General features: G+C 48.3%; 1 protein-coding gene and 1 long non-coding RNA gene across 3 annotated transcripts; both read left to right on the plus strand.

Moving 5' to 3' along the window:
• The first annotated feature begins 1,369 nt into the window (after positions 1–1,369).
• On the plus strand, positions 1,370–8,857 carry zgc:113263 (uncharacterized protein LOC503753 homolog). 2 transcript variants are annotated; one of them, XM_052056086.1, is made up of 23 exons: positions 1,370–1,708; positions 2,252–2,454; positions 2,538–2,642; positions 2,725–2,820; positions 2,881–2,991; positions 3,076–3,199; positions 3,283–3,679; positions 4,015–4,082; positions 4,170–4,413; positions 4,491–4,669; positions 4,738–4,960; positions 5,039–5,187; positions 5,423–5,514; positions 5,580–5,737; positions 5,815–5,963; positions 6,032–6,269; positions 6,333–6,704; positions 6,832–6,974; positions 7,154–7,403; positions 7,477–7,601; positions 7,688–7,949; positions 8,020–8,123; positions 8,205–8,857. In XM_052056086.1, the coding sequence occupies exons 1-23, from the start codon at positions 1,669–1,671 to the stop codon at positions 8,210–8,212; spliced, it is 3,840 nt and encodes a 1,279-aa protein (XP_051912046.1). In that variant the 5' UTR covers positions 1,370–1,668; the 3' UTR covers positions 8,213–8,857. The 2 variants fall into 2 exon arrangements, with proteins under 2 accessions (XP_051912046.1, XP_051912047.1); XM_052056087.1 differs by having other exon boundaries at positions 1,371–1,708; positions 6,333–6,674.
• Positions 8,858–11,593: 2,736 nt separating this feature from the next.
• Positions 11,594–12,224, plus strand: LOC127594243 (uncharacterized). The gene is made up of 3 exons (XR_007960648.1): positions 11,594–11,728; positions 11,865–12,035; positions 12,095–12,224. It is a non-coding gene; the product is annotated as an uncharacterized LOC127594243 (long non-coding RNA).
• The last annotated feature ends 2,057 nt before the right edge of the window (positions 12,225–14,281 follow it).

Raw genomic sequence — 14,281 nt, forward strand, 5'->3', positions numbered from 1 at the left:
AAATGGCGGCCCCCGGAAATGGATCAAACGAGTGGTGCCCCGCACCAAACATTAGTTTCTCATCTGCTGGAAAAAGAGGTACATTCAAACTTAATTATTTGTCGAGGTAATGTAGAACACATTTCAGAACGCTGGTCAGTTAATTGAGGTTGAACGGAACATCTGATCTGCAGCAATCCTCTCTAACATTCGCTCCCATCCTTCCTCCTTTGCTATAATTACACACAAAAAAAAACAAATAATTATCATTCGAAAGATGCAATTCATGTGTGTGTGTGTGTGTGTGTGTGAGAGAGAGTCTTAATTAGGTGATTTTCCGCAATCTGCTACAAGGGCTCAGCCAATCTGTCGGTGTGGAAACAAGTCAGTCTGAGCTTCTGCTAATTAGAAAACCATTGAAATGGACTTCGGCATTTTACGGGAGGGTTGTTGTGAATTTGGTACAGGTCTGTTTACAGTTTTGAGTTTTTGCGTGATTTTTATTTTTTTTTTTGTTGTTAATTGGTATATGTCTACCTCTGGTGGTGAAAAGGACGAACTGGGTTCCCTCTTTTTAAAATAATACTACAGTATTATCAGTGAGCTACAAACATTTAAATGTATATATTTAGGTTAAATGCATACAGTTTCACTGAGCAATTTTATTTACGGAATTAAAACATTTATAATATAATGAAATGTCGAACAATTTTGGATTCTGGACAGTTCAAAAAGTGAAAAAAAATACGTGAATGCACAAGCGATGTGTATGTATCATGTTTTATCAGGTCGACCTTGAAACTGAGAAAATGTTTAAATGAATCCTATTACGACCTAGCATGATAAAGCACTCCTTCATGCTTTTCTTTTATTACTTAAAGAGAAAAAAGAAAGAAAAAAAATCAAGGTGTATGAATGCAATATTCCTCATCATTATTCGTCATAAAAAAACGTTTATTTCAAGCTAATCAAAACAACATACAGGAACGAAACAAAACAAAATAATGTATAAGAATGAACACTTTACTACAGTCGCGCAGTCGGAATCTTGTCTTTTCTTTTACCATTTCTCCAAAAATCTTTATTGAAGCAAAAAGAAAAAACCCAACTTGGAACAAAATGAACTCAAATGTGTATAAATGTTAAATTGTTTTAAACTGCTGCGGTTGACGTCAGCACACACCGGAAGTGAATGTAAAAGCTTGTCACCCGTTTGCTTCATACAGCAGTTATTTCAATAAACAAACAAATAGGAACGTAAATGTGTCTCAGTGTAATCTGTTCAATATTACGGTGCGCTTTTTTGTAACTTTTTTAATCCTAAGTCCCTGAAGTCACTTTGAACGTCAGCACAAACCGGAAGTGAACCTAAAGCGATGTCGCCACCTAGCGTCACAAAGCCGCTACAACTGGTTCGTTCCGGTCTTCGTCAGCCAACCAGGAAAGGGGGTTTGCTGTGATCTGGACTGAGGCGGATGAGACCAGCGACCATTGTTCCGTTCTGCCTCTCCCCCCTTTTTTTGCCAGGCTAAAAACACGAGTCGCGAAGCGGCTACCGGCTACCAAACGGAGCTAACGGCACGAACCGGCAGTGTTCGGCGGTTATTGTCACGCTTTTTGTGCCCCCACTCGACGTCCTCCCAGCCCGAGTGGTGGGGTCCGCTCGGGTTTTTGTCCGTCAGCTGCTAAATGGAAATAAAACGAGGAGCTGAAAATGGCAGCAGTCGAGGTGGGTCTTCTCTCATGTTAAAAAAAAAAAAAGAAACGAAGCGGGTTGGTTCATTTGCTGGAGGGAGCTTGCGGGTAACTAGGTGACGATCGTAGCGCGTTCCTGTTCCGGCTAGTATTCGTGTTTGCTAACGCACTGCCTGAATTAGCATGTGAAGTGTGGCTGCTTTAGCATCATCGCGCTGTCCTGAGGGCTACTACTATCTGTCTGATCAGCTGACCCTTGTGTCGTCGACGGCATATTATGGGATTGGGTGTTGTTGCCATGGGTACCAGATTGCGCGTGTGGGGCCTGCGGGTGCAAATGAATCGGGTTGCTAGTCAGGATGCTAAAAGAGGAGTTAAAAAAAAAAGACCCAATCTGCCATGAAGTGGTGACTTGATTGCCTCCCCAAATGAGGTGATGTTTTTGTTTTGTTTTGATTTAGCAAATAAGCTCCTCCCATGATGTGCCATCAAATTCCATACGGAACTCAGGAAAGGAAGGAATTATTTAGAATTATTCGCCGTAATTATATATATTGTTTTTGCTTGTCTCTTCCAGCTAACGACCTCCCAGTGCATTACCTCCGCCTCCTGGCCCCGCCCTTGCAGCTACTGTCGGCTGCGATGTGGCGCGTCGTACAACAGGGACTGGTGGACCACTACGGCATGCTGGAGGAGTTTGTTACCATGGTGACGGAGCTGGTCCCCGAGCTCATGAGCTACAGCCAGAGGGCTCAGCTCACCTTGGGACTCCGGGCCAGGGTAGGTAACGAAACGATTTTCCAAAATGGGGGCGAATTGAACACGGTCGGATGGCTTTTGCGCGTGTGTGTGTGTGGCTTCAGCTGGTTCTGGAGTTGTGTCGAGGTGAGCAGCCGGCGGATATGCAGACGATGCAGCCCCATCTGGACAGAATCAAAGCGCCCGTCAGCACAGCCAAGGATCACCATGTGAGTAAGGCACCTTAAAAAAATGGGGAAAAAAATCGATTTAAATCATGCTCCAACTGGTTTTGTGTTGTGCGTTGACAAGAGTACCATCGACCTGGTGGAGGAGTCCGAGGTGAACTTTGTGGAGCTGGTTCACTCCCTCCTGGAGGACCCAGTGGAGAGGAAGTACTTTTTTGAGGTGAGCGCACGCGCTGGAATCGTTGAGTGCGGCAGCCATTTTTGTTTTGTCCTACCACAGGAGATCTTCCCTGTCTACTTTGGGCCAAAGTATCACGCAGCGCTGGAGATGCTGGTGTGGGAGTTTATATCCCGGCTGGAGGAGCTGCTCCCGGTCCCGGACTTCACGCAGGTGCCCCCGTTTTAGCCTCCTCGTCTGTTATTTCTCGCCCCCCGCGTGCGTTGAGGAATGTGCGATTGTATCTTCTCTGCTCAGCTGGCAGCTTTGCTCGGAGACGCTCCGTCCTTCCTCAGCGACTGTTTACAATCCTTTTTCCCACCAGCGGACATGAAGGCTCTACTTGAACACCACAGAAACCTTGGGCATTTTGAGGAGAAAGGTTGTCGAATCGGGACGGTCCCACTTGATGAGCGATGAGTCGGTTGCCATGGAGACACTGCGTCCTTACGTTTGTTTTCGTAGATCCGAGGTTATTGCCGATGGACGACTGCATCCTCACCTCCATGTCCCTTCCTCCGGGGAGCAAAGCCGTCACGGACGCTACCTCCTACCTGCCCGCCCACAGAGACCCGAGGCCCTCGGAGCACCACGCCGGCGGCCCCGAGGCGGCCGCCGGTGACGCCGCGAGCGCCCCGGAGGCGGCGAGCAGGAGGCTTCGGGAATCCTCCCACGAGGCGAGGAAGCCGAATTCCTGCGAGGAAACCATCGACCTGACGACGTCCAACGACCCCGAGCCGGAGGCGCCGGCGGCGAGCGAGCTCAACCTCAGCTTCAGGGGGGGGCGGGCGCTCAGGAAGAGGAGGCTGAGCGGCGGCGTGGACACGCCGGCAAAGCAGAGGATGGACGCGTCGGCCTTCTTGTAAGCGGAACGACCTATCATTGAATTAAAAAAAAAAAAAAACATACCGTATTGACCCGAATATAAGATGATTATAAGACGACCCCCTCTTTTTCAAGACTCAAGTTTGAAAAAAGACTTTGTGAACACCAAATTAATTTTTATAAAGAAAATAACAACAGTACATCTGAAACAATGATATCTGGCGCCCTCTGGCGTCATAAATGGGTATAACGTCTAGACCCCGAATATTAAACGACACCCCTTTTTCTGTCTTATTTCAATGCAAAAAAAACTTATTATATTTGGGCCGATACGGTAATAATGTAAGTCACTTTTTTTTTTTTACTTTGTAGAGAGTCGTCAATGGATGATGAAAATTCTGGCGAATCTCCCCTAATCTCCATATGGGGGGAGTATACAGGTTTGGATATCTAATTAATGACGTAGTTCATTGAGTACTTTCGAACGATGCCGACGATAACATTCTCGTTTGCCTCGCGGCGGCAAGACGCTCACGAAGGTCCCGCCGCCTCGGCGAGCGACGCCAAGCTTCCCTGGACGGAGGAGGAGACGCTCCACCTACTGGACATTTGGGGCAACGACTCGATGCAGCGCGCGCTCAAGGGCTGCCTGAAGAACCGCCACATTTACGTCCAAATCGCCCACAAGATGGCCGAGAGGGGCTTCAAGAGGACGGTGGAGCAGTGCCAGACGCGCATCAAGCGGCTGAAGAAAGGCTTCCGACAGAATAAGTCAGTGACATCCTGCCCCCCCCCCCCCCCCCCCTGTTTGCGTCGCTGCTGCAACTGAAGCGCCGTCCCTTCTCCAGAGGCACCTCCCGAGTGGAACACACCTTTTACGAGCACATGAAGCGGGTGCTGGGCTCGCCGGCCTCGGCCGCCGCCGCGCCCGACTCGGCGTACGACGTCGACGAGGTGATCGACGACGAGGATTCACAAGACGGCGACGAGGACTTGCAGATTGTGGGGCAGACCAGTCAGGAGATGGGTAACGCCCCCGCCGCCATTTTGTCCCCCACAAAAAAAAATGTGTAGTCAATGTTGTTCCGCCTAAAGGAACGAGAAACGTGCCATGGACGGAGGCGGAGACGCTGGCGCTCATCAACACGTGGGGCCAAGAAAAGACGCAGCAGGAGCTGAGGGGGGCCAACAGAATCATGCACATGTTCCCCATCATCTCCACCAAGATGGCCGCCCAGGGCTTTTCCAGGACCCCCGAGCAGTGCCAGACCAGGCTCAAAAGGCTCAAGTCCAATTTCAGGCAGTGCTACGAAAACAAGTAGGCGGGCCCAGCAGACCGTTTAGTTTTGTTTGGGGAGCTCTCCTCGGATCTGACTTTTTTTTTTCCGTCCCGCAGCATGAAGGGCCTGGAGCGAGTCCAGTGCAAGTTTTACCACGAGCTGGCGCGTTTTTTACTGAAAGAGCACCGATCGCCGCCGCCGCCGAACGAGACGTCCGCCGAGACCGACGACATCGACTCGCCCTCCCGCTCCGTCCCGGATGTCGGTACGAAAAAGGAACGGCGCACCAACGCGACATTAGAAGAAAACAAAAGGGTCAGGAGGTCAAGGTTCAAGTCTTGTGTGCTCGATGACCTCATTCAGTAGCAGCCAATTCTGGACCAAGTCTGAAAAGACGTTTAAAAACGTCTTTGGGAGGGAATGACTTAAAAAAAAAAATTGAACATTTCATTTCGGTGATTCTGGAGCGATATCCTGCTGATTTTGGGTTTTGCCTTCAGTGTCTTTCGTCAGCCTCCAGGACGACAGGAAGAAAGTCCCCTGGGCCGACAAAGAGACCGTCATCCTTCTGGAGCTCTGGGGAGAGTCCCAAGTGAGCAGTTTTTTTGGTTTCCAAAAGTCCCATCCGCACACATTTTCACCTTTTGCTCTCTTTAGATCCGTCAAAACGCCAAAGGCTTCCCGCCCAACGTGCACCTTTTCGGCGAAATATCGGAGAAACTGTCCGTCCACGGCTTCAGCCGCACCGCCGAGCAGTGCCACACCAGAATCAAGCGGCTCAAGACGAGCTACTGGCAGTGCCGGGACGGCATGAGGTCCGGCGGCGCTTCGCTTAGCGACCGGCGCCGCTGCAAAAAAAAAATCATCAACGTGTCGTCTTTTTTGTCCGCAGCGCCTCCGGGAGCGACAAGGTCAATTTCAAATTTTTCGATTTGATGGAGCAAATCCTGGACAAGCGTCCGTCCACCTCCAGCGCCGCCGCCGTCGCGGACCCCATCGAAATATCGGAGGACTCCGACGGCGACTCTGTGACCGAAACGGGTAAAACCGAAAGATCGGGAGTCGGATTCGAGGGCGCAAACGTCAAAGTTGCGCCGCGGTCTCGGCAGACGGAGAAGCGGGACCGTCCGTCGGCTCGTGGCCGGACGACGAGACGTCGGCGCTGATCGACGTGTGGGGGGAAGAGGAAGTGCAGCGCTCGCTGGTGGGCTTCGTCCCCAACGGCCACGTTTACGCCGAGATTTCCCGCCGGCTGCGCGACCTGGGCTACGCCAAAACGCCGGAGCAGTGCCACGAGAAAGTCAAGACGCTCAAGAGTAACTTCCTCAAGTGTCACGAAGGGAGGAAGTGAGTGCCGCCGCCGCCGTTGTCCTCCGAGCGTCCTCGTCATCCCGTTTCTCCCTTTTTCAGATGCGGGAGGCGAGTGGATGACAAGTTCTACCACCGGATGGAGCGAGCGTTCGGCGCCGAGGCGTCCCCGCCGGACGAGTGCGACGAACAAGACGAGCGGGACGGCGCAGCGCCGGACCAGCTGAACGCGCCGTGGGGCGAGCGGGAGACGGAGGCGCTGGTGGAGGCGTGGGCCGCCGACGACGTGCAGCACGGCCTGAAGACGTGCGTCCGCAACGGCCACATTTTCGCCGACATCGCCGAGAGGCTGGCCGCCGCCGGCTACGCCCGCAGCGCCGAGCAGTGCCAGGCCAGGATCAAGCGGCTGAAGAAGACCTACAGGCGCTACTGCAACAGCCGCAGGTACGGTGTGTGGGAATGCAGCAGCCGCAGGTACGACATGTGGGATTTTTCTTGTCGGCTCTTCCGTCATTACGCAGGGGGGGGTGGGGGGGGCAATGCACCGTTGCGTCGCCTCAAGATTGAAAGTTGCCAAGTGACTGTTTGGAATTTTTTTCAGAAATGGCCGATCCGCAGCCTTCCGCTACTTCAACCTCCTCGCTCCGGTGCTGGGCGACAACTCCCTTTTCACAGACGCCGACACTTCCTCTTCTTCGGCGTCGATATCCTTGGCCCCCCTGGACGAAACCTACGCGGACATCTGTAGGTCCGCCGGCCTTCGGATCCCCCCCCGTTTCGAAAGCTCGAATATTAAGTGTCGCTTAATATTCGGGGTTATACCCAATTATGACGCCAGAGGGCGCCAGATATCATTGTTTCAGATGTACCGTTGTTATTTTCTGTATCAAAATTAATTTGGTGAAACGGCGCCTCGGTTTCAGACGAGCAGCCGTCCACCAGCCACCTGCTGCCCGACCCGAGCAGGAAGACGCCGTGGTCGGACCAGGAGACACACACGCTGCTGGAGATCTGGGGGGAGGACAACGTGCAGATGACGCTGAGGGGCTGCCTGAAGAACCGCCACGTCTTTGAATTCATCTCGGAGAAGATGGGCAACCGAGGCTACGCCCGGACTACCGAGCAGTGCTACACCCGCATCAAGCGCCTGAAATACGGCTTCCTCCACGAAAAGTCAGTCGACTCTACTTTACAGGTTTTTTTTATTTTTTTCCTCACGCCCACACGTTCCAAATTTGCGTCTCAGGCAGGACTTCAAGTTCTTCCGAGAGATGGAGGAGATCTTCAGTCGGGATTTAAAGTCCAGCGGCTCGGTCGCGGGCATCCCGGTGCCGGATGAGCCCGACAACGGCATGTTTGAGCCCATCAGAGGTGGGACCCCCCCCCTTCCTCGCCCCCTTCAAAAAAAAATTCCAGAGTGAGCACAACTTTTACCATTTCAATTTTCTCCACTCCAGATTTTGTCGTTTCCCCGGGCAGCCAGTGGCTGGCGGACAACTCCAAGCACCCGTGGAGCGACGGCGAGACGGAGGTGCTGCTGAGCATGTGGGGGAGCGAGGACGTGCAGGAGAACCTGAAGGGCTGCACCAAGAACAAGCACATCTACATGCAGATCTCCGACGCCCTGGCCGACCAAGGCTACCAGCGCACTCCCGAGCAGTGCCAGACCCGAATCAAGAGGCTCAAGTACAGCTTCCGGCAGTTCCTCGACGGCAGGAGGTAAGCGTCGAGCGCGGGACTTCCGCTTTGCGTCCGCGCCGGGCTCTGATCGCGTCTCGCCGTTTTGCAGAGGAGACAAGCAGGAGTGCAAGTATTTCGACCAGCTGGTCAAGGTATTTGGCGACAAGTACCTCGTGATCGACCCGCAGCCCGACGATGCGTCTGACGGCGTAGGTGAGCGCTTTTGGAGGCGAACCGTCAGAGGAGATGAAATGAAGTGTGAAATTTCGAAACCGTCTTTTCTCTTTGCTGCAGAGTCGTAATTAAAAAAGGGCGCATTGCCGTCGTGCCAAATTCTGGAGCCACAAGGAGGGAGAAGAAGAAGAAGAAGAAAAATGATCACGCGAGACATTCGCGCTGAAGAAACTGTGACGTCATCCTCTGCGCCGATGCCATATTCGGGGGCATCTGGCCCGACGCCCCCAAGCGAAGACGCTCCGAAAGGGACGCGGACATGCGAGCGCATCTCCGCATGATTGCTGGTCTTCCTCCCGGAACCACTGACGTTTTTTTTCCAAACGTCCACAATGTTGTTTTTTTTTTTTGTACTTGACAAACACTTCACTTGTCCAATCTATTACCTTTCTACTTCATTTTATACACTTTTGGTGGATACAATTTCAAGTGCTAAAGAGTGAGATGCATTCTTCTTTCATAATCGCGTCAGACGTCTTAAGCAGAGTTCTATTTATTTAAAAACATGTTGCTGTCTGTGATCCAAAGTTTTGGAGGTAATTTATTTGATCTTTTTTTTTATCAATGGCACTGTGTTTTTCCTGTCCATGCATATAATCGTTTTTATCACCGTTTGTCTGATTCCCTGTGGATTGCTGTAAGTTGTCATGTTGGAATTTCACACTTTGTACAGCGGGATCATTCTCAATAAAGCCTCCGAAAAAGAAAAAAAAGGTTGTGACGATGACTCAAAATGAATTGAGTGAAACGCCGCCCTCCGGTGGTGAATTTGTGTAACTACAACTACGACCGCCCGGTTCATTTTTTTAAATGAATCCAATGGAAAATTTACTCAAAGAAGGATATAAAATACGAGTATTTGGGGTTATGGATCCATGGTGGTGCTGCATGGATTTATTGTAACTGCAACTACGGTCACTTAAGGGCCCGCCAGTATTATTTTTATAGTGAATCCACTGGAACATTGGAGTGATAGGATATAAAATACAAGTATTCGGAGTAATGGATTAAGAGCGAGTGCCGCGGACTGGTGGACTAGCGGTATAAAATTTGGATGCCGACAACGACGGTCACTATTCGATTCCCACTCAGGACATCGTTCGCATAAATAAGCATAGCGGAAAACGGGGATCGAACCAAAGATTCATGACTCGGAGGCAACGTCGTACAGCATTTCACTAGTTCGCCCTTATAACTGTCATAATTTAATTGTACTTCGTTTATATTGTCTGGGTATGTATTGCTTGAATATGACATTTTGTTGAACTTTCCCCACTCAGAGATGGTTTATTGGTAAAGAAACTGCGTGCGATTCGGATGACCGAGGTTCGTGTCTCCTTGTGTGTTCACTCATTTAGGTGTCATGGCTATATTGCCGAGGTATGTATTGCTGGAATATGCCATCTTGGTGTGTTTCGATCATCCAGAGGTGGCTCAATGATAAGGAAGCCGCTTATGATTTGGGAGACTCAGGTTCGAGTCTCCTTGTGGCTTCATTCCTTTAAGTGGCATGACTCGTTCGTTTTTAACATTTCCTAGGTATATATTGCTTGAATATGTAATCTGGTGGTGTCGCAATCAGTCTGAGGTGGCTCAACGATAAGGCAACCGCTTGTTATTCGGGAGACTGGGGTACGAGTCTCCTTGTGTGTTCATTCATTTAAGTGTCATGACTTAGTTTTAATTTTGCCTAGGTAGGTATTGCTGGAATATGCAATCTTGTGGAATTGCAGTCCGCCTGAGGTGGCTCAATGATAAGTCAACTGCTTGCGATTCGGGAGACTGGGGTTCGAGTCTCCCTCTGGTTTCACTCCTTTAAGTGGCATGACATGTTCGTTTTTAATATTTCCTAGGTATGTATTGCTGGAATATGCCATCTGGTGGTGCTGCCATCACCCCTCGGTAGCTCAATGATAAAGTAACTGCTTGCCCTACGTTTGACCGATGTTCGAATCTGCTGTTTCTTCATTTCTGCATCAATTTTTCCTCCTTGCCTGGATATGTATGGGTTGAATGCGACGTTTCGCAGTTTAGCAGTCCCACACAGGTGGCTTAATGGTAAAGCAACTGCTTGTGACTCCGATGACTCGTGTACGAGTCTCCACGTACGTGAAATCCTTTCAAAGTTGTGACATTTTAAACATTGCCTGTTTGCCTGTTTTAAACAATGCCATGTATGGGTTAATTAGAAAATCTCGTGTTGAGTTTGTCACTGAGGGATGGACTGGTGGTTAAAGAGTAGCTTAAGAATTAGATGACTTTGGTTCGAATCCCATCTTGGTTTGTTCTTGGTTTTTTTTCTTTTTAAATAAAGTTTTGGTTTTAAAAAAACAGTGACGTCATCAACGGAAACCTATATAAGGTGCGACTAATTGCCGGAACGTTCTCTCTCCACTTGGCTGACAGACTCCGGTCGGTCGACACCGCCCGATTGCTGCTCTCCACGCATTTTGACGACGGTCAGTATTTAAGATGATTTTGACATAATTTCAACAACGTCAAACGTGTTCTGAAGCAATGATTAATTATCATGACAATAATGGCTCAAACTTTCTTTGCAGCGTTTGAAGAGAAGCTCAGTTTGGCAGAAGGTAAGTTTACAACTTATTTTGTCATTCCTAACCAAACACAATGACCGTCTGTCAATAATTTGTCATTTCTGCCTACAGGTGTGCAGTTCGACCCAAAATGGCTGACCCAGCGTATTTTTTTTTTAAACGTGGCTTCAAACTTTTTGTTGCAATTACCCAAGTGCAGTTCGAATCAAAATGGCCGACTCGGCATATCCTTTTTTTCAACGTGGCTTCTGCAAACATTTTGTTACAATTACCCAATTTCAACACTTAACTTTGTTACCTTGTCTTGCAGGTCATCGAGGAGGTGTCCAGTCCTTGTCACAAGTGAGGGGAAAAAAACAAAACACTCGCATGCATTTAAATCAACATTCAACTTGTCTTTTTTTCTCCCCCAGCACACCGATCACGGTTGAGGTGAGAACATGTACTCTGTACAAAATGCAGTCATTTGTAATGCTGAAAACGGATGTGCTCTTTAAACGCTATTAACTTAGTGTGGTGTTCCAGGCTTTTACCAAGTTCAGGCATCTGTTGCAGTTTTCCGCTGACCCGGTTTTTGAGGGCGCAATCACTGCAGCTGGTCGAACAAGATGGCGGCGTTCAAGGACAATTTGGGTTGGTGGGACTGCAAAACAAAATGGCTGACCAACACTTTTTTTTTTTGTCCTTGCAGGCTCGTGAAATGGTTTGGCACCATTTTTGCAAGTCAGTCTTGACAAATACTTGTACAAGTGCTCCGCCTTTTTTTTTCTTTGCAGGTGGGGAAAAGATGCAAACGAGCGCTCACCTGTTTCCAATTTTTTGACTTTGTGTGCAGGGCGGCTTCCAGTCCAATGACGTGGTGGAGAATCCAGCCCCCCCCCCCCCCCACCACCCAAAAAAATTCAACCAAAGTATGTACTCAACCTTCCACATGCTCACGTTTGTTTCCCTTGTGCGTTTGTCCGCTAGGTGGCATCCTGTGACCTTGTCCAGCAACAACTTTTTCATCGAGGCTGATCTTAAATGGTATGGAAGAATTTTTGCAAGTTATTGATAGAAGTTTGGCTTTTGTTTCTTTGCAGATGGAGAAAATAAGCCATGAAACTGCAACGTCGGCTGCAAACGAGCGCTCACCTGTCTCCAATTTTGACTTTGTGTGCAGGGTGGCTTCCAGTCCAATCGGCATGGTGGTAGACGAGACCTTGGCTGTGAAGAAAATGGAGATCCTGGGGGGGAAAGGTCAACGAGTTTTCAAATTGACAATGTCCATGTTCCTTGAGGTGAAAAACTTTGGCGCAGCCTGGGAAGAAGTCTTGGCCCTTTGCCTTGAAAGGTGTGTTCTTTTGAATGCTCAACTTTGCAAACATGATTTAATTCGTTTTTCTTCCAAAGGTGCTGAACATGATCATCTTCCAGTCTACTTTGCCGAACGCCTTTCTCACCGTGTCACCATCTTGCGCCGTTTGCTGCACAACAAGGTGAGGTAACTTTGTCTTGCAGGCGCCCAGGCTGTCCTCGTTGGCCGACGACCACTTCTCAAAGACTCGTCGCTGACATCCTACTTGTGACTTAAATGTTTGCCACTTGAATTCTGCAAAAAGAAATAAAGCTTGTTACAAATGCAACACTTGTTTGAACTCTTCTCATTCTTAAAACATTAATTCTCATTTTAAAAATCAAACTTTTTTTTGCCCGGTTTTTTTTTCTGGAATTTTTTTTCCGGGATTTTTTTCCCCCAGAATTTTTTTAGGAAATTTAAATGAAAAGGGGTGTGACCATTGCAGACGAATGCTTTCTGATTTGCTGGTGGTTCCCAGAAGTGGGCGGGGTCGCAACGGTGATTGGTCGAGCGCGGGAACGGGCGTGCCTACGCAAAACGGAGGTCACCCATTGGTTGGGGAAATGGGCGTGGTTATGCAAATATTATGCAAATCTTTCCAATCTGATTGGTCAGCTCTAGAAAGTTGCCGAAAATATGCACATTTATGCAGATCTCTCGTTTCTGATTGGCTCGTATAATGAGGTGGGCGTGGCTATGCAAATAAGATAGGATCCCCATTGGTCGGTCCTGAATGTGGGCGGGGTGCCGCATTCATCAGCTCTTGTCTTAGAAGATTTTCGGTCTCTTGCCCAAGATAACAAAGTCGGCTCATGCTGAGACCCACTTGAGACAGCTCGTCAGAGTGCTTTTGGGTGAAAAACCAAAGTATTTGCCCTCGCTGTTTGAGGAACACTCGGCTTCCCACTCAGAAACACTCCGACTCAAGCTGTCCCATGCGACGTCTGCACATGAAATGACTAAGTTGGCTCGGACCAGAGGCCAAAAGTCTTCCAAGACTTCCCCAGCAGTCCTCTTGCCCTGAGAAAACAATCACATGTAGGGAGACGCAATAAAAACAACAAGACTGCACTTTAACTTTGAAAATTTATTGAGGAGAAAAGCTGGGGTGGCTGACAGGAATGGCATGGGAGCAGTTTGAGCAGCTTGCCTGTGATCTACGAAGGGGCATGTCAGCACATGACCTGGCGAGCCACAACATCAGCAAATGCCTCTGAACACCTTTGGCTTCACAGTGACACTGAGGCGGACCAAGTCAAAAATACATATTTTAAGTCTCTCTTTTTTAGATATGTACTTTTAACACTTTAAGATAGTCACACTATTTTAAACAACTCAAAACACGTTCAATAAATATATTTTCAATTACTTTAGTAGCCTCAGCTGTCAAAAGTGTACAATTAAACAGTGTTGAATAAGTCATTAATTTTTTTTTTAAATAATTTGAATCAGATAACAGTGATTTTTTTAAAGGCATACAGAACTTAAAATCTGTTTTCAGCTGACACTAATTTGGATCGAGTTATTAAAAAAAGAAAGCAAGTATGTTAAGGTTTTTAAACATCCTAAATGACACCAATGTCATTGCAAAGCACACCAGAAGTGTTTGCTGATTCAGTCCAGCACATTGCGCTCGTGTTCAAGTTCGAACAAATGTCAAACAGACACAATATCGTCTACTCACACACGTCCACGCGAAGCTTCCATCTGTTCATCCAAAACTCCATCATCCTGTCGTGCAAAAACCTTCTTTCAAGCATATACAACATATTGTCAACATGCAAAGAAAACGTGTGAAAACTGAGCGCGTGTTACCTGTGACAAAGTGTCCGCAGCTGATTTAGATGGACAGCAGCTGACGTCACGACCACGTTCTTTCATTGTGAACGCCCTCGCGCGTGTAAAAAAAATAAACAAAGACATCTTTCGTGCTGGAGCAACATAACTTAAGTAAGCTACTGCTAATTTAGCTCGAGTGTTTGTAGCACACAATATAACGTTCAGGCAAACGCGCCGGTCAACCCAAACATTCCTTCGTTTCCGGTTCGGGTGGAGCTTTCACTTCCGCGTCTTCCGAAGAAAACAGTCACTCAAGAACTAAAAGATAGCGATATAAAACCAATTTAAAAACATAAATAACGGACAAACAATACTCGGTAATGACCAATACAACATAGACTTTTATTTTTACATTTTGAGGTATTTTTCTGTTTTCTGTGTAAGAACACGACAGTCAATTA

This window comes from Hippocampus zosterae, chromosome 21 (assembly GCF_025434085.1).
Source record: "Hippocampus zosterae strain Florida chromosome 21, ASM2543408v3, whole genome shotgun sequence".
Lineage (NCBI taxonomy): Eukaryota > Metazoa > Chordata > Actinopteri > Syngnathiformes > Syngnathidae > Hippocampus > Hippocampus zosterae.

Coding starts and splice junctions, on each gene's coding strand:
- zgc:113263 (XM_052056086.1), top strand. CDS start 1,669: ATGGAAATAAAACGAGGAGCTGAAAATGGCAGCAGTCGAG. Junction 5,515..5,579: donor AGCTCTGGGGAGAGTCCCAA/GTGAGCAGTTTT, acceptor TGCTCTCTTTAG/ATCCGTCAAAACGCCAAAGG. Junction 5,738..5,814: donor CAGTGCCGGGACGGCATGAG/GTCCGGCGGCGC, acceptor TTTTGTCCGCAG/CGCCTCCGGGAGCGACAAGG.